This window comes from Pelophylax lessonae (assembly GCF_965119305.1).
Source record: "Pelophylax lessonae genome assembly, chromosome: 3".
NCBI classification, from domain to species: Eukaryota; Metazoa; Chordata; class Amphibia; order Anura; family Ranidae; genus Pelophylax; species Pelophylax lessonae.
In genome coordinates this window covers 334,783,942-334,803,521 of record NC_138770.1, presented here as the reverse complement: position 1 = coordinate 334,803,521, position 19,580 = coordinate 334,783,942, and the positions used below count along the sequence as shown (strand labels likewise).

The 19,580-nt window shown below is 43.1% G+C and overlaps 1 protein-coding gene across 2 annotated transcripts in view; it reads left to right on the top strand.

Annotated features, from left to right (window-relative positions):
* Nucleotides 1–19,580, top strand: part of DST (dystonin) — a 783,726-nt gene that overhangs the window by 93,367 nt on the left and 670,779 nt on the right. For both annotated transcript variants that reach the window (XM_082250079.1, XM_082250078.1), the window contains exon 4: nucleotides 4,233–4,440. In XM_082250079.1, coding sequence (XP_082106205.1) covers nucleotides 4,233–4,440 — 208 coding nt within the window. The remainder of the gene's footprint in view (nucleotides 1–4,232; nucleotides 4,441–19,580) is intronic.

The following is a 19,580-nucleotide window of genomic DNA, read 5'->3' as shown; positions in this document are numbered from 1 at the left end:
ACAGACCTACTGGCCAGATCAAGAAATAAAGTGGAAAAAAGCCCAAAAAAAAAAAAAAGAAAGAAAACTGATGCAGCCATCACATCTAAAGATAGGAAAGTTGCAATATATGAAATGTTTTTTTGGGTTTAGACACACTTTAACTGCTTGCAGCCTGCTCCACATACATGTACTGTGCCAGATCATGTACCTAGTACGTGATCTGACACTTTCGGGTCTGGGGTGCGCTCATGCCCCCTGCTACCTGCTTCCGCTGTGGTTGGACACAGCAGGAGCCAATCAGCCTTGCAAACAAGGCAGACTGCTGTTCTGTCAGAGGGGAAGGTACTGACTCTGTGTTTTTGCTAAGCAGGAACACAGATTTATGCCTTCCCCTCGCCAAAGCACCTCCCCCCACAGTTAGTAAGCAAAACTTAGGCATACATTTAACCCTTTGATCATCCCTGATGTTTAACCCCTTCCCTGCCAGTGTCATGAGTACAGTGAGAGTGCATATTTTTAGCACTGATCGCTGTAATAATGTCACTGATCACCAAAAAGTATCAAAAGTGTCAGTTAGTGTCCGATTTGTCCACCGCAATATCGCAGTCCTGCTATAAGTCGCTAATCGCCACCATTACTAGTAAAAATAATAAATAAAAATATCCCATAGTTTGTAGATGCTATACCTTTTGCACAAATCAATATTCACTCATTGGGATTTTTTTTTATACCAAAAATATGTAACAGAATTCATATTGGCCTAAATTGATGAAGAAATTCGATTTTTTTACATCTTTTTTTGGATATGTTTTATAGCAGAAAATAAAACATTTTTTTTTTTGTTTTTTTGGTATCAAACTTTTTTATTCAGTATAAAGTGGTGGTGCAGGCAATTATCGCACATTAAGAGCAATGCAACTTAAATATGTTAATCAATACAGAATTAAAATACAATTTGTGTAAAGGACATGTTTAGCTGGGTTTCTTGAAGTAGAAGTCCACCCTAACATTAAAATCCCTGCATCTACAGACCTCCATGATCTAACACTAACCTATCTAGCCCTGTAAAGTAAAAATCAGTATACATATCTTTTTTTAAGCCAATCCGATCCGATCCCATGCTTAGCTGTCAGCTGCGGCTTCACTGTGGAGGTGGGTGCAGAGGACACATTCGAGAAAGGAAGCCCCATAGTAAGTCTATGGGTGACATCACTCCCCATTCATTTCACAGCCAATGGCGGCCATGTCCTCTGCAGAGCTTCCGCCACTGGAGACTGGGTCGAATCGGCTGCAAAAAAGGTATGTATACTGATTTCTTCTTTACAGGGCTAGGTAGGTTACTGTTAGATCATGGAGGACTATAGATCAGGGATTTTAGTTTTAGGGTGGACTAACACTTAAAAAATTCATATTACAAAGAATAATGAAGCATACGTATTGGTGCATTGGAAAAAACGCAATAAGAATTGAATAGGAACAGGAAACCGAATGGATAAAGTTAGTTATCTAAAAGTAATAGTCTGTCTTTTTGTTTATAGCGCAAAAAATAAAAACTGCAGAGGTGATCAAATAACACAAAAATAAAGGGGGGGGGGGGTACATTTTTCAGAGCTGAAATGGTTAACCCTTGCAGTGTGTGTATGTGTGTTAGGTTTTGGGGGGCACTCTAAGGGTGGATTTTGTTGATTTGTCCTGGAGTTGGGCTGTGATAAGCTGTAATATATTATAATCAGGGTGGATAAAAATCAATGATTTAAAAAAAGTAATTAAAAATTTAAAAAAAATCTGATATTTTTTATTTAAAGTGGATTTTTTATTTTTATCAAATTTATTTTAATAAAATGCTTTTGGAGTAAAAATCTATCCAAAAATAGGTTTCTATTTAAGATTAATTAACATTAATAATTTAGTTTATTCAGCATAAAATGGAGCTTAGTTATGTAGCATATATATATATATATATATATATATATATATATATATATATATATATATATATATATATATATATATATATATATATAATATTATATTATATTCCACATACATGTATATTGTGCATATACAGTATCTCAAAAAATAAGTACACCCCTCATATTTTTGTAAATATTTTATTATATTTTTAAGGCCCCTTTCACACAGGCGGAACGTTCAGATCCACCTGTTCGTTTTTTTGGCGGATCTGAACGGTCCCCCCATGCATTCCTATGGGGCATTGGATGTCAGCGGAGACATGTCCGCTGACATCCGACTCGATCCGATCCGTCAAATCTGGACGGATGGAAACCCTATTTTCCATCCGTCCAGCGGATCGGATGAGAACGGACCGACGGTCTGTTCCCATCCGATTTCCCCCATAGAGAAGAATGGGGAACTGACAGCTGTGTCTCCACAGCTGTCATCCTCCTGCTCAGCAGGGGATCGGCGGATCGATCCCCCGCTGAGAAAAGCAGAGTCCGTTTGACGGACTACAAGTGTATAAGAGCGCTTAATGTGACAACACTGAAGAAATGACACTTTGTTACAATGTAAAGTAGTGAGTGTACAGCTTGTATAACAGTGTACATTTGCTGTCCCCTCAAAATAACTCAATACACAGCCATTAATGTCTAAACTGCTGGCAACAAAAGTGAGTACACCCCTAAGTGAAAATGTCCAAATTGGGCCCAATTAGTCATTTTCCCTCCCTGGTGTCATGTGACTCGTTAGTATTACAAGGTCTCAGGTATGAATGGGGAGCAGGTGTGTTAAATTTGGTGTTATCGCTCTCACTCTTTCATACTGGTCACTGGAAGTTCAACATGGCACCTCATGGCTAAGATCTCTCTGAGGATCTGAAAAAAAGAATTGTTGCTGTACATAAAGATAGCCTAGGTAGGCTATAAGAAGATTGCCAAGACCCTGAAACTGAGCTGCAGCACGGTGGCCAAGACCATACAGCGGTTTAATAGGACAGGTTCCACTCAGAACAGGCCTCGCCATGGTCGACCAAAGAAGTTTACTTTACATTGTAGCAAAGTGTCATTTCTTCAGTGTTGTCACATGAAAAGATAGAATAAAATATTTACAAAAAAAATTTACATTTTTGGTAAACTCATTCAATGAATCCAAGCTCTCCAAGCTGAAATAACCTTCACTGCATTGACGCATTCACACAATTTCACACGAACTACCAGCAATATGAGTCCTTACATTTAAAGAGCACCTGTCATTTCAGATCCATCATGGCAGCGCCTGTTAGCGGGCATCCACTCACCTGCTGCTGCTGCATCCCTCACCTTGTTATGTCACTGCCGCATCACCAGCCGTCCCATTAAAATGAATAGGACTGTCGGTGAGTCAACAGTGGGACAGAGGAGGAGCCCCTGCGGGACAGAGATGACAGTTGCTCTTTAAAAATTATGATTTAAATCGAGTTGATATAAATTAAGCCTTTTTACTCAACTTGATTTAAATCAAATCCACCCTGATTATAATATTATTTTTTGGGGGGTTATCACCACTTTACAAACTGTTGTAAAATATCTTAGTGTGCTGCCCCCCTCCTTCATTGGCAGCTCCTTTTATGTGGAAGGTGCCCATATAATCAGATAAAAGTGTCAGCTCCTGGACAGGATCCATCATGCCAGGCTTCCCAGAAATGGCATGACAGGTGTTGTCTAGGCCTGGCAGTGGTGGCTGACCAAAGGCAGATGTACCTTGTATAATGGGATGGGGATTGATGCCAGAGCAGAGCCTATAAAGTAAGATGAAACATTTGTTTACTGACAGTGAGCAGTGCAGAGTAGTGAGAGTATATAAAGGGCTCATGGGATGAGCATTGGCCAGCCAGTTCCTGCTCTTTGTGTGCTGCACACAGGCCGGATATAAGTGTCCGATCTGTAAGTGGGATGTTAGGGGTAGGGAGAGAGAGAGAGCCATTAGGAAGCCTTCACTAATCACAACAAAAGGAAGCCACCCTGCTACTGTTTCTGTGCTTGTCGCAGGACCCTGCACGTGTACGGCCGTCCAGTAGAGGGCGCCAGACACTGTGCTGCTTCAGCTGTCTATAGGCTTGGTTGCAGTCATTGGAGATGGTTTGATCGCTGGGATCATTTCCTGTTGCCCATCCTCACCAAATGATTCAGGCAGCGAAATCCTGACTGTCACACCATGGTAAGCCGTGTGCTGTCTGTCTTTCTGTTATTCCTTACTGATCCTTTCTGCAGCTCTTTGATGATACAGATCGTATGTGTATGTTCTCCCCCCAGAGCTCGGGCACGGCGTCCTATCGCTGCTCCATGTCTTCCTCGGCCGACTTCTCCGATGATGACGATTTCAGCCAGAAGTCAGGATCGGCCTCCCCGGCACCGGGTGACACTCTGCCCTGGAATCTACCGAGACATGAGAGGTGTAAGAGGAAGAGCTCCGGGGCGGCCGTGCTGGATCCTGCCGAGAGGGCTGTGCTCAGGATCGCCGGTAAGTGCTCACCCCCCACCAACCAACCTTTATCCTCAGCATCATCCAGGGCCGGTGCAAGGATTTTTGCCGCCCTAGGCAAAATAAAAATTGCCGCCCCCCCCCCCCCCCATATGACCTACCTTCACTACATCAGCCAAGAGCCAGAAGATCTCTGCATTACGCAAGTGTGAGCGCAGTGGTTGATGTAGTGAGGTGGGAAGCAGTTTAAAGGAACACTGATGGGGGGTAATTTCTGCTGTGACCTGTGTACAGTCCCCACCAACCTCAGCTTCTCCTCCCGGTTGGTGGTTGGTAATAATGCAGCTTCACCGCCATCCATGTGAATAAGGTCATGGAGACAGCCAATCACAGATCACCATCAGTCAGACGAGGTCAGCATTTGGGTAGACGGGGACACTGTCCATTATACACAGCCCCCCCATATCACACAATACAGCCCCCCCCCCCATATAATACAGCACACCTCCCATATCACACAATACAGCCTACACAAAACAACCTCCCCATATCATACAATACAGCCCCTCCATATCATACAATACAGCCCCCCCATGATACAATGCAGCCCCTTCAATATGATACAATGCAGCCCCCTCCATATGATATATGGAAGGGGCTGCATTGTATGATATGGAGGGGGCTGCATTGTATGATATGGAGGGGGCTGCATTGTATGATATGGAAGGGGCTGCATTGTATCATATGGAGGGGGCTGTATTGTATGATATGGAAGGGGCTGCATTGTATCATATGGAGGGGGCTGCATTGTATCATGGGGGGGGGCTGTATTGTATGATATAGAGGGGGCTGCTATGATACAATGCAGCCCCCTCCATATGATACAATGCAGCCCCCTCCATATGATACAATGCAGCCCCCTCCATATGATACAATGCAGCCCCCTCCATATGATACAATGCAGCCCCCCCATGATACAATGCAGGCAGCCCCCTCCATATCATACAATACAGCCCCCCCCATGATACAATGCAGGCAGCCCCCTCCATATCATACAATACAGCCCCCCCCCATGACACAATGCAGGCAGCCCCCTCCATATCATACAATACAGCCCCCCCCCCATGATACAATGCAGGCAGCCCCCTCCATATCATACAATACAGCCCCCCCCCATGATACAATGCAGGCAGCCCCCTCCATATCATACAATACAGCCCCCCCCCCATGATACAATGCAGGCAGCCCCCTCTATATCATACAATACAGCCCCCCCCCCCATGATACAATGCAGGCAGCCCCCTCCATATCATACAATACAGCCCCCCCATGATACAATGCAGGCAGCCCCCTCTATATCATACAATACAGCCCCCCCCCCCATGATACAATGCAGGCAGCCCCCTCCATATCATACAATACAGCCCCCCCCATGATACAATGCAGGCAGCCCCCTCCATATCATACAATACAGCCCCCCCCCTCCATGATACAATGCAGGCAGCCCCCTCTATATCATACAATACAGCCCCCCCCCCCATGATACAATGCAGGCAGCCCCCTCCATATCATACAATACAGCCCCCCCCCCCAATATCATACAATGCAGCCCCCCATGTATGAAGAGTGAGGCCAGTGTCCGGGTGGGGGAGTGTACTGTGTTGTCTGTGTGAGGGGTGGGAGAGGACGGGACACACATCATCTCACCTTGCATGCTGTCCTCGGCATGTGATGGGGGATGGGAGACTGTCCGGTGTCCAGCAATCTGCTTCTGCCAGAAGTTGAACACGGAGCAGAGGGGGGGGGGCGTCTGGAGAGGCACAAGCCCAGCTCCCTGAGTGTGATTGGAGATCGGCTCCTGATCTTCTTCAAGCAGAAATCAGCTGGAGGGGCGGAGACCGGAGGGCAGTGAGCGCCGAGCTGGATCCCCAGGATTCTATGGAGGGCACTTCTGGCGCCCCGACTATTCTAATGTGCGCTCTAGACAAGTGGTGTGTGCTGCCTGGGGCTCGCTTGCTGTAGCGCTCAGGCGGCACAGCATGAGGAGTGCCACACCGGCCGGTCCACTACTGATTCGGGGTGCAGAATGGCGGCGCCCCCTGTTAAGCTGCGCCCTAGGCAGCTGCCTTAGTCGCCTTACTGGTAGCGCCGGCCCTGGCATCATCACAGCTCCAGGGGAACATCACACACCCTTCAATAAACCCATCTATTCCAACTAAACAAACACAACTTCTCTTCCCATCCATCTAGACTCAATTTCCATTCAATCAAACTGACTTCATCGATCAGGGTGCAATGTTATTAATCCTTTTGCATCCATTGCCAGATTCTTTTTTCATGGATACGATCACATTTCTATCAATCCGATTATGAGATTGCATGGTCGAAGCAGAGATGCTGTCAATTATTAATAAATCATAAATAACCCCTTTTAGATTGTAAGCTCCATGAGCAGGGCCCTCTAGTTCCTCCTGTATTGAATTGTATTGTAACTGTACTGTCTTCCCTCACATTGTAAAGCGCTGCGTAAACTGTTGGCGCTATATAAATCCTGTATAATAATAATAATAATAATAATTATTATTATTATACAGGATTTATATAGCGCCAACAGTTTACGCAGCGCTTTACAATGTAGAAGGGGGGGACAGTACAATTACAATACAGTTCAGTACAGTAGGAATAGGAGGGCCCTGCTCATGGAGCTTACAATCTAAAGGATAGTAAGTTACGATTGTTTCTTAACTATCAATCAAATCCACCCATGTGTGGCATATCAAACAAACGGGGTGTCAAATATATTAATATCGTAGGAGATGGATGGGAAAGGTAATGGATGTTTTATGGAAACGTGTATGGCCATTACAAGTCATCCTAAGTTGGCTCTTCTACAAAGATTACTAGGACGCACATTGCTGCGTGATAAGAATAACTTCCCCATTCATTGCTGGAGATCAGGGGATGCTGATGGGTAATGTCATGCATGATCAGGGATGCTGATGGGTAATATCATACATGATCTACGGATGCTTTGCATTATGATGCTAATGGGTAATATCATACACGATCAGGGGATGCTGATGGGTAATATCATGCATGATCAGGGGATGCTGATGGGTAATATCATGCATGATCAGTGGATGCTGATGGGTAATAGTATACATGATCAGGGGATGCTGATGGGTAATATCATACATGATCAGGGGATGCTGATGGGTAATATCATACATGATCTGCGGATGCTGTGTTTAATGATGCTAATGGGTAATATCATACATGTTCAGGGGATCCTGATGGGTAATATCATACACTATCAGATGATGCTGATGGGTAATATCATAATCAGGGGATGCTGATGGGTAATATCATACATGATCCGGGGATGCTGATGGGTAATATCATACATGATTAGGGAATTCTGATGGGTAATATCATACATGATTAAGGAATGCTGATGGGTAATATCATAATCAGGGGATGCTGATGGGTAATATCATACATGATCCGGGGATGCTGATGGGTAATATCATACATGATCAGGGGATGCTGATGGGTAATATCATACATGATCAGGGGATGCTGATGGATAATATCATACATGATCAGGGGATGCTGATGGGTAATATCATACATGATCCGGGGATGCTGATGGGTAATATCATACATGATCAGGGGATGCTGATGGGTAATATCATACATGATCAGGGGATGCTGTTGGGTAATATCATACATGATCAGGGGATGCTGATGGGTAATATCATACATGATCAGGGGATGCTGATGGGTAATATCATACATGATCAGGGGATGCTGATGGATAATATCATACATGATCAGGGGATGCTGATGGGTAATATCATACATGATCCGGGGATGCTGATGGGTAATATCATACATGATCAGGGGATGCTGATGGGTAATATCATACATGATCAGGGGATGCTGTTGGGTAATATCATACATGATCAGGGGATGCTGATGGGTAATATCATACATGATCAGGGGATGCTGATGGGTAATATCATACATGATTAGGGAATTCTGATGGATAATATCATACATGATTAGGGAATTCTGATGGATAATATCATACATGATCAGTGGATCACTGTATATATGGAGGGGTTACAATGATAAAAAAGGCCTTGTCATTAGGAGCCTGTCAGCTGGGTGGTGAAGCATCCTGGGCAGACTGAGATGTATTGTGGTGACTAAGCTTTTTCAGTGCTATTCTTCTCTATGGCCAGTGTGTTTGTGTGCACAGGAAGCCTACCAATCAGTTCCTGGTGACCTGCAGGGACATCTGTCATTTGAATATGTTTAGCTTCCCGGACTTATGGTGGCCGTACACTCCTCAGTTTTTTGTTTTTTCAATCTATTCGATGTGTGATTCAATGAAAGTGATCAAATCTGTATTTGAACACCCATAAGTTCCTTTACATGAATTCAGGTCCCAATCAAACTGAGAGAATGAGCCAGGAAGGAAATATATTGGTCGTTTTGCATTGTTCATCGTTACTGAGATACTTTGTTCATGAATACAATCATAGTTCAGTCATTCAGACTATAAGATTACATGTGGAAACAGAGATGTGATTGTCAACTTACAATTATATTTTTTAACTATGGTATCAACCAAAATCCACTTCCTCATGTGAGACATATTGTTTAAATTGGTTGTTGACTATGCAATGTAGATCAATTATTCATATCGGAAGGGATTGATCAGAAAAGAAACTGATCATTTATTGAAGAGAACCATACCCTAATGTTAGTGCAATTGCTGTAAGACCCCCTATATATTGAGATTCCCTGTGCCAAATATACATATAATCGTTAGCAAAGGGTATTTCAGTATATGGAGGACTTTCAATAGTTATGCTAAAAGTAAGGGTATGATATCCGGATAAATGTTTATTGCACTTTATAGCATTGTGAGATCTTTTGTGTGCACAATATTTTGATTGTTTTATTTATTGAAGAGTGTATGACCACCATACAATACTCCGACTATAGGTGATCCTTTTATTACATTGGTGTATCTACATCATAAGGAAATTATATTCTCTTTAGAATAGCATATAAAAATTGTCATGGTAACACAAGCCACCTTTTTATTTTTCTGGTTTTATTTTAGCTTCACAGATAAATGTCCTGATTTTATCTTTAAAAAAAAAAGTAATCGTGCAAAATATGACAGCACAGGCAGTAGAAACTATATCAAGCTTAGTGCTTTTTTTTTTTTGAAAAGATAATTTTTTTTTCTGTTTGTTTTTTTTTTTGCCAATGCCATTATACCCCTATTGAATTTTTGTGGGCAGCACGGTGGCTTGAGCCCCTTTCACATGGAGCGGACTTTGTTCCGATCAGCAGGGGATCTGTCTACCCATCCCCTGCTGATCTGAGCAGAGCGGGAGGTTGACAGGTCCGTGTCCGCTCAGTTTATGCAGAGCGGACATGGACCGAGCCTGCTCTGCTGGACTCCGTTGTCCGTATACACCCGACTGTCCTCGGAGCCGAACCATCTAGATGGAGGGGGGATGGATCCCCTTCTGTTTATTTTTAGCAGACCGGTTCAGATTGGAGGTAGGCCGAGATAAACAGACACAAGTCCGTTTACACCCACCAGTCCATAGGAGTGAATGGCGGGTCCAATCAGGCCCACCAAAAAAAAACTGACAGGGGGGCCTGATCGGACTCTGCATGTGAAAGGGGCCTAAGTGGTTAATACTTCCATCTTGCAGCACCAGGGTTCCCAGTTCAAACACCAACCAGGAAACTACATGCCTGGAGTTTGCATGTTCTCCCTGTGTCTGAGTGGTTTTCCTCCAGGTACTCCAGTTTCCTCCCACACTGTGCCTGAGTGGGTTTCCTCCAGGTACTCCAGTTTCCTCCCACACTGTGCCTGAGTGGGTTTCCTCCAGGTACTCCAGTTTCCTCCCACACTGTGCCTGAGTGGGTTTCCTCCAGGTACTCCAGTTTCCTCCCACACTGTGCCTGAGTGGGTTTCCTCCAGGTACTCCAGTTTCCTCCCACACTGTGCCTGAGTGGGTTTCCTCCAGGTACTCCAGTTTCCTCCCACACTGTGCCTGAGTGGGTTTCCTCCAGGTACTCCAGTTTCCTCCCACACTGTGCCTGAGTGGGTTTCCTCCAGGTACTCCAGTTTCCTCCCACACTACATAGACATGCTGGTAGGTATTTGGCTTCTGTCTAAATTGGCCCTAGAATGTGTATGGATGAAAGTCAGTTAGGGAGCTTAGACTGTAAGCTTGATGTAGGTAGGGACTGATGGGTATGTAAAGTGCTGTATAAAATGTCAGCACTATAAATCCCTGCAATAAGTAACATTTGAATTGTAATAAATAAATCAAAGCTAGAATTGGATTGGCTGCTTCTAGTAACATGTTCCTTTTCAAACCATTGAATTGGGCATGTTTAAAAGAGTAAACAAATTTCCATCCCTTAACAGTTTTAGGCCAGCCATAGACTGGTCAAAATTTGGGCGGTTCAGCAGAAACCAGCCAAATTTCGATCTATCTATCCATCTATGGGCAGGCTGGTTGTACTGAAGATGATGATCAATCGACTTCAGTACAGACAGCTTGTCAGATTGTTTTTGTGCATTGACTAGCGGTGGCTATAGCTGCCAGCAGTGATCATTGTATTCTGGCGGTTGGCAAACCCCTAGCTGTCATAACACAATAGCCCTACAGGAGGGATTCCTCCCATTATGCGGAAATCAAGCAGTTGTCTTTCCTTCAACCCGTGTTTGAAGGAAAGAAAATTGTATAATGTGTGGCTGCTTTATCAACCTCCTACCCATGTGACCACCTAAAAGATAACATGCAGTCGCACATGTCGTAGCAAAAATTTTACCCTGTGTCACATTCAGTGGACAGTACCGTGGCCCAAGGCAACCCATTAAAGTTAATGGGACCATGCTACAACTGCAAGTCAAATGCTTGGCTTGAGGGTCCAGCTGTCAATAAAAGGGAATTCAGGAGGTGCAAGTATTGACTTCTGAATGATTGGCAACCGCTGTTCTGCCACTCTACTGCTGCTCTTCCGTGGTGGATTGCTTTTCAGAGAGGAGGTAGAGAGTGCTGCAGGTATGGATGAGCATGTAGAATTACTTAGTGATACAATAATAACTTAGTCATTTAGCACTTTAGAGCATAAGGTAAGGTAATCTATAGGAACTAATAGGTTTTCATTTTCCTGATGTTTCTGATTGGTTGCTGTAGGTTAGTTTGCATGAAGTTACTTGATAAAATCTGAAAGAATCAATAATTTAATGATCAGGGTAACATGAAAACAAGTGAAAGAAACAATGAATGAAGAGCTTTAGGCCTCATGCACACTGCATGTTTTTACAGATGTTCTCCGGGGCGTCTGATGTTTTTTTTTTTCCTACCTCTAAACTCCCCATACATTTTAACCTATGTGTCCATGCACACAAAGGCTTTTAGCAGTGTTTAGTTGCAGGAGAGTTTAGAGGCAGGAAAAAAACTCCACTGCCAGTGCATCCAGGCACAGCAGGGTTTTGGCAGAAAAAAAAACGCTTGCTGCTTGTAAACGCGTCTAAACGTGCAATAATTGGGTTATTTATTCTTGCCAAAAAAAATTAAGTAATACCCATTGACGCCAGTGGATGCAGGGAAATGCGGGTTAACGTGGCGAAACGCATTACACAGTTTTATAAGCATGATTTTTTTTCTGGCAAAATGCTTTAGCCAGGAGGAAGGCTTCTAAGAGAGTTTAGAAAACATCCTGTGTGCAATGAGGTCTTAGGTGTCCTGCACAAAAAATCTTAAACAAAAGACATAAAATAATTATAAAATAGAATCATTATATACACAAAAATGTGATATGCATCTCTCTCTAAATATATATATATATATATATATATATATATGTATATATCTATATATATATATATATATATATATATAGATATATACAGGGCTTACAGGGCTTTTTTTCTCAGGAAAAAGGTGCAGGAACTCAACCACGACCCCCCCCCCCTCACTAACAGTGGGAGGGTCTTAAAGGGGCATCAAATACCAGGAGTGCATAATGTTAAGAGTGCAGAGTTTGGTAGGGTTACAGGGGTGTGCTACGTGAAGCGTTTGGGAGTGTGCTACGTATACAGTGCAGAGTTCAGGGGTGCGCTACACACAGAATACAGAGTTCAGGGGTGTGCTACGTGCAGAGTTTGGGAGTGTGCTACGTATACAGTGCAGAGTTCAGGGGTGCGCTACACACAGAGTACATGGTTCAGGGGTGTGCTACGTGCAGAGTTTGGGAGTGTGCTACATATACAGTGCAGAGTTCAGGGGTGCACTACACACAGAATACAGAGTTCACGGGTGTGCTACGTGCAGAGTTTGGGAGTGTGCTACGTATACAGTGCAGAGTTCAGGGGTGCACTACACACAGAGGACAGAGTTCAGGGGTGTGCTATGTGCAGAGTTTGGGAGTGTGCTACATATACAGTGAAGAGTTCAGGGGTGTGCTACACACAGAGTACATGGTTCAGGGGTGTGCTACGTGCAGAGTGTGGGAGTGTGCTACATATACAGTGCAGAGTTCAGGGGTGCACTACACACAGAATACAGAGTTCAGGGGTGTGCTACGTGCAGAGTTTGGGAGTGTGCTACGTATACAGTGCAGAGTTCAGGGGTGCACTACACACAGAGTACATGGTTCAGGGGTGTGCTACGTGCAGAGTTTGGGAGTGTGCTACGTATACAGTGCAGAGTTCAGGGGTGCACTACACACAGAATACAGAGTTCAGGGGTGTGCTACGTGCAGAGTTTGGGAGTGTGCTACATATACAGTGCAGAGTTCAGGGGTGCGCTACATGCGGAGTACAGAGTTCAGGGGTGTGCTACGTGCAGAATTTGGGAGTGTGCTACGTATACAGTGCAGAGTTCAGGGGTGCACTACGCACAGAGTACAGACTTCAGGGGTGTGCTACGTGCAGAGTTTGGGAGTGTGCTACGTATACAGTGCAGAGTTCAGGGGTGCACTACACACAGAATATAGAGTTCAGGGGTGTGCTACGTGCAGAGTTTGGGAGTGTGCTACGTATACAGTGCAGAGTTCAGGGGTGCACTACACACAGAGTACATGGTTCAGGGGTGTGCTACGTGCAGAGTTTGGGAGTGTGCTACGTATACAGTGCAGAGTTCAGGGGTGCACTACACACAGAATACAGAGTTCAGGGGTGTGCTACGTGCAGAGTTTGGGAGTGTGCTACATATACAGTGCAGAGTTCAGGGGTGCGCTACACGCGGAGTACAGAGTTCAGGGGTGTGCTACGTGCAGAATTTGGGAGTGTGCTACGTATACAGTGCAGAGTTCAGGGGTGCACTACGCACAGAGGACAGACTTCAGGGGTGTGCTACGTGCAGAGTTTGGGAGTGTGCTACGTATACAGTGCAGAGTTCAGGGGTGCACTACACACAGAGTACAGAGTTCAGGGGTGTGCTATGTGCAGAGTTTGGGAGTGTGCTACATATACAGTGCAGAGTTCAGGGGTGCGCTACACACAGAGTACAGAGTTCAGGGGTGTACTACGTGCAGAGTTTGGGAGTGTGCTACGTATACAGTGCAGAGTTCAGTGGTGCACTACACACAGAGTTCAGGGGTGTGCTACGTGCAGAGTTTGGGAGTGTGCTACGTATACAGTGCAGAGTTCAGGCGTGCGCTACACACAGAGTGCAGAGTTCAGCCTTCTTCCACAGCTGCTTAGATCTGCGTCCCCTATCCACATCTCACTTTTACCCCTCTTCTTCTCTAGTACCTCTAGGAGGAGTCTCGCTCCATAAATACCTGCACTCAACCCACTTATCTCGGCACACCCCAGGTCATCTCTCTCTCATACATACATATACATATATATATATATATATATATATTGCATCTTTATGCAAATGATTGCCCCTCTAAAGTTTAAATAAAACTATGGGTTAGGGTTTTGTGGTTTTGTTAGCTACACAAATATGTATTTTTATATTTTCTGTGTATGTATTGCTCCTGTCTTTTGTTATTTTTTGTGTGGGACACCTAAGCTGTTTATACATTGTTTATTTTACATTTATTGCCAGGCCCCGGAGTCAAGGTAGTTTCCCCAGTTTTGTGAAAGTTCCTTACATAAAAACAAATGAGAATGACGTTGATATTTTCCTGGCTAGTTTTTGTTATGCGGTGTTATTTAATGTTTTCTATCGTCTATATACAACAGGATACATAATATAAACCAAGCTCCACATTCCATCTCTGTTTAGTAATTATACAGCGTATTCTGTCAGTACATTTCCATTGAATGTCTTCCTTATGTTGCTGGAGAAATAGATAATGTTGAGTAGGATGCTCAGCAGCCTTGACATTGACATTGTGTATTGCTGTACTTTGTTGCAGTGCTCTGCTAATGGGTGTTACCTAAAATAATTTCTGCTTGCTGTACCAAAGGGTGTTTTATTGCAGAGGAGTCTGCCGCTTGCTAAGGTGTGGGAGGGAATAATTACAGCTATGTACAAGGACCTGAGATGTGGGTCATGTGGGTAAAATCTGATCCTTCCCTAAGGAGAGCACTGTTAACCCCTTATCTCCCTATCACACCTTGGTTAGCACTTACCTGATTATGCCTTTTACTGTGCTGGCCAATGCCACCCATTTTTATACAGTAATTCTTTCCTAAGGTCATCCTGTGAAATGTGTCACTGCAAATGACGTAGCTGATATAGAGCAGATGACTTATATTCTGATGGGAATATTATGCGTGCAATCATTCGATTGAACCCTTGAATAAGATTGGATGACTTTCATATCTCTGTAAATAGATGGACAGAATGAATAGTTAAAGCATGCCGTAGTTTTGTTCTATGTATATGATGACCTAGGGCATGCAGTGTTGTTTTTCTAATTAGGTCTGCTTCATTGTGTAATCACCAGCTGATGGATATGTACACTGCACCCTCTATTTTGTCATACAATCAATGACTATGCAAGCAGTAATGTATATTGTGCTATTGATTGGGTCACATGACTGGTAATGGTAAGGCAGTCTCTTAGGAGTTTGAGCAGAATGCCAATCCAACAATTGCAAGGGGCAGTTTATGATTTGTATATCCAATGCCCTGATTATGCCTCGTACACACGATCAGATAATCCGACGACTTTTCACATTTTGTTGCATGATATTAGTATTGAATTCAACAATGCGTACTAAACGTATGATTTTTTTTGTATGATTCTGGAAAAGCTTCCTGGTTGCATAGCTACGTATCGTGCAAAACAAAAACAATGGCAGCCAGGCTTTTTCTGGGTTATTTTCGTGTTTCTGCCTATGCGTGGTCTTTGTCTATAGATTTATAGTGAACGCATACTGTACTGATTAAACGATTGTCGTTCGCTAGGCTAGGCTATCGTACGACAAAAGTTTTTGTGTTTGCCCCTTCGGATTTTGTTGACGAAATGTCATGATTGACTGTTGAAAGCTGTGTACTAACGATCAATATCATGCGATCAAATCGAAAAGGATTTTTTTTTGTACAATTATCTAATCGTGTGTACAAGGCATTACTTTGGTTTATGATGCATTCATTCTTTGCCATATAAATTATAAATTGTTTCCTTAGAGGTAAAGGGCAATAATGCAATTAAACTTCCTGAATATGGGTTCTATTGAGACCAGACTACTGTGCAACTAGAGTGATTGATGTGTTTTATTTTACAGGACTGTTTGCTATTGGGCAATATCCTCTAATGATTCCCCTAAGGATATGCTATCTTCCATTCCTCCAATGACTAACACAGTCCACATGTCCATGTGATTACAGGCTCTAGATTGACTCTGCATGTAACATCTGAGCACCATGTGTTCTAGCAGGGAAAGTGTCAGCCTGGCCTGCTATTGCTTATGTTTTACACCACTGGTTTTATTGTAACCACTGTAAGAGTCAAGACACTGAAGTAGTCATGTTTCGAAGCTGTCTATGTATGTACAATATATGAACACCTGAATATTGCTTGGATGTACATGATTGACCCTTAAAGTGATACCAAACACACATTGTTTTTTACATGATCCCTTCTATTTCTGTATGTGGATGATGGCAAAAAAAAAAAATCACATACATTTGTATCACGTACATTTTTCCTTATCAATACACAACTGTCACATGACCCAGATCTTAACAAGCCTGTCTGCAGGAACACATAAGCAGGGGGAGCTTCTAGTCCTCTGCTGCTGGTCACATTTACGAAAATATAAATAAATCTAAAAAATAAAAAAATAAAAAAACAGCCTTTGGAATACAGAGTAAAAATAAACAAATAGCACCAATAAACTATTTTAAATGGTATATGAAATTAAATCTTTTTTTGGCAATAACATGGTGTGGGTAAATTTCTGCTAGTTACAGGCTGTTTCATGCCCATCCAGCTTGTGTCTTAGAATACGAGGGAGGTGAAGTCTCCATCAATCTACATGTAATATCCCACCTCCATTGCTTTTAGCTGTTTAGTGGACATAAAGGAGGAGGGAGGGAGTGGGCTGTCATCTACCACTGTGTATACATCCACAAGGGTGACTCTTTAGTCACATGGGCTGCTCAGATGTGATAGGGAGGAAATGCTCAGCATAGAGACGCACTGAAAACTGGGCATGTGCAGAGCTGCCAATACTGCTCTGCAAAATCCCTAGCTGAATTTGGGATTTGGACAAAAAGGTGGAGATAGAGAACAACAGGATCAACCAGATTTTTTTGCAGAATACAGAAAACAAATCTCAGAGTGACCGAGTGAGTATGAACAGCATGTAATACACCATTTATTAATAGTTTTTTATTGTGGATTTAGTGACACCTTACAGTATATATGAATCCTCACCTTGTAAAACAACCTATTCCGTTTAAAATAGAAAAGAAAGGCAAAGCATTTATATATGCTTATAAAACATTACATATACCTTTTTGCCCCCTTTATATAAGTGATCACATAATCTCTGTTCTCAGTTGCATAAGGAGCTCAGGGAAAAGATACCACAGTACACTGATCTTCTCAGTGAATGGCTGTATGGTGGTGGGGATGGGTGGGGGGGGGGGGTGTCAGCGCAAGTCTGATCATTGGAGGAGAGCAGGCTAAGTTCCCAGCATAGCTAGAAAACTGACCATGCTGTGCTGTCCTGCCTAGTGGGGTCAAGTTTTAATAGAAAGGCAGAAGGACTGTCAGGAAGCAATACAAAGAGAACAGTTTTTTTTTTTCATACAAGTACATGGTACAGCAGGCACATATCAGGAATATGAAATGTTGGGTTGATATTTTCTTGATCAGTGGGATGAATGAAAAAATAAATGATTCAATTTGCACCTCGAATGTGTGGATAGGGGAGTCGCTCCAGCTGTGTTATTGTATTCTGGCAGCGAGGAGCCTTCCCCACCATTAGAACACACTGATCAGCGGTGCTGGCTATAGCACTGATTGATAGGGTCGACTTGTGTACATTCAGCCTGCCCATACATGGATTAGAGTTTGTCTGGTCCCTGCTGAACTGGCCAAATGTTGATCTGTATATGGCGGCATTAGGGCGTCTCCACTCTGGATAAAAAAGCAACAGAGCCACCCTATGGACAGCAGCATTGTGAGCCTGGGAGGAGGGTAGTGTTAGATAAAGCAGCAGATTTAGGTAGGCCATAGATGCTCCAATTTTCTTTCCTGCAACCATGGATTGCAGGAAAGAAAATCACTTGATTCCTCCATCAACACAGTTAGTGTAGATAGGGGAATCCCTCCTGCGTAGCCATTGTGTTCTCCTGGAAGAGGGGGGCTTGAGGAGCTGTCAATTCGATTGATGGATCAACTTGGGTACAATCTGCCTACCCATAGATGGTCCGAAACTTGGCTGGTCCCTGCTGAACCAGCCGAGATTTGAACCATATGTGGCTGGCTTTGATTGATTTGAATAACAAAACAAATCTAAACTCTAGCTAACACTTGTTAAAGTGGTTGTAAAGTTTCAAGGTTTTTCACCTTAATGCATTCTATGCATTAAGGTGAAAAACCTTCTGTGCTGCAGCTTCCCCCTTCCCCTAGACCCCCTCCCCCTTTTCTTTCCTGAGCCCGATCTGATCCAGCAATGTGCATTAGTGCAGCGGCTCCAGCTCTCCTCATTGGAGCCATTGTAGTCAATTAAATCCAGGGACACGGGAGCTGGGGGCGGGGCCAAATGAGCCCACACGGCACCTGATGAAGAGGAGGGGCCTGGAGCACCCCAGAAGAAGAGGATCAGGACTGCTCTGTGCAAAACATTTGCACAGAGCAGGTAAGTAAGTATAGGCGTTTTTGTTATTTTTATATATAAAAAAAAAACTGAGGGTTATCAGCACCTTTAAGCAGTTATGGCAACGACAGTTTTGTTCTTTTTGGAATCATTTTTTTACATAAATGAATAAAAGCTGACCACTGAAAGAACCCTTGCCATTGTTAAATAGTTGTTCTCAATCCTCTAACTGCCACTTTTGCTGGACAGCATGATCTGTTAAAGTAAGTTAAAACATATTTGACTTACTGGCTGGATTACAGGTGAAAATAAATGATAAAATCCTAAAAAAAAAAAAAAAGAAAATGAATACAGACACCACATCTAGGAATTAGTAAGCTGCAATATTTGACATTTTTTGGGGGGGTTATAGGGCTTTAAATAAACAGAAAGAGCAGGCAACCAAAGAGTGTAGGAAAAAACAAACATCCTGTAAGAGTAGTCACATTCCTTGGTAGACATCAAGCATTAAAAAGGCAATGTAAAATATGTCTCTAGTAAAAATGTTATCACAGCGCCAAATTTACTGGTATGATATTTTCACTGGGCGTGTACAGGTTAAACTGCTTTATAACATAGAAATCCATCCAGTTTGTTTTTATTTTTGAATAGAATGGGGAAGGTTTCAGTTTTTACCTCTATCTCAGTGGGAATATCACCTCCAATGTGGCAGTGGTGTTCAATGCTCAAGTGGGAGCTGTATACCCTGGTGCTGCTCTCTGAAGGCCTTTCTTCATCTGTTCATATATTAAAGGATTTTGTCACACCATAATAGTTGTGTCACTAGACCCCTCATGGAAAATCCAACATAGATTTTATTTTATACAGGGGAAGCACAATTGTCACAGTTGAG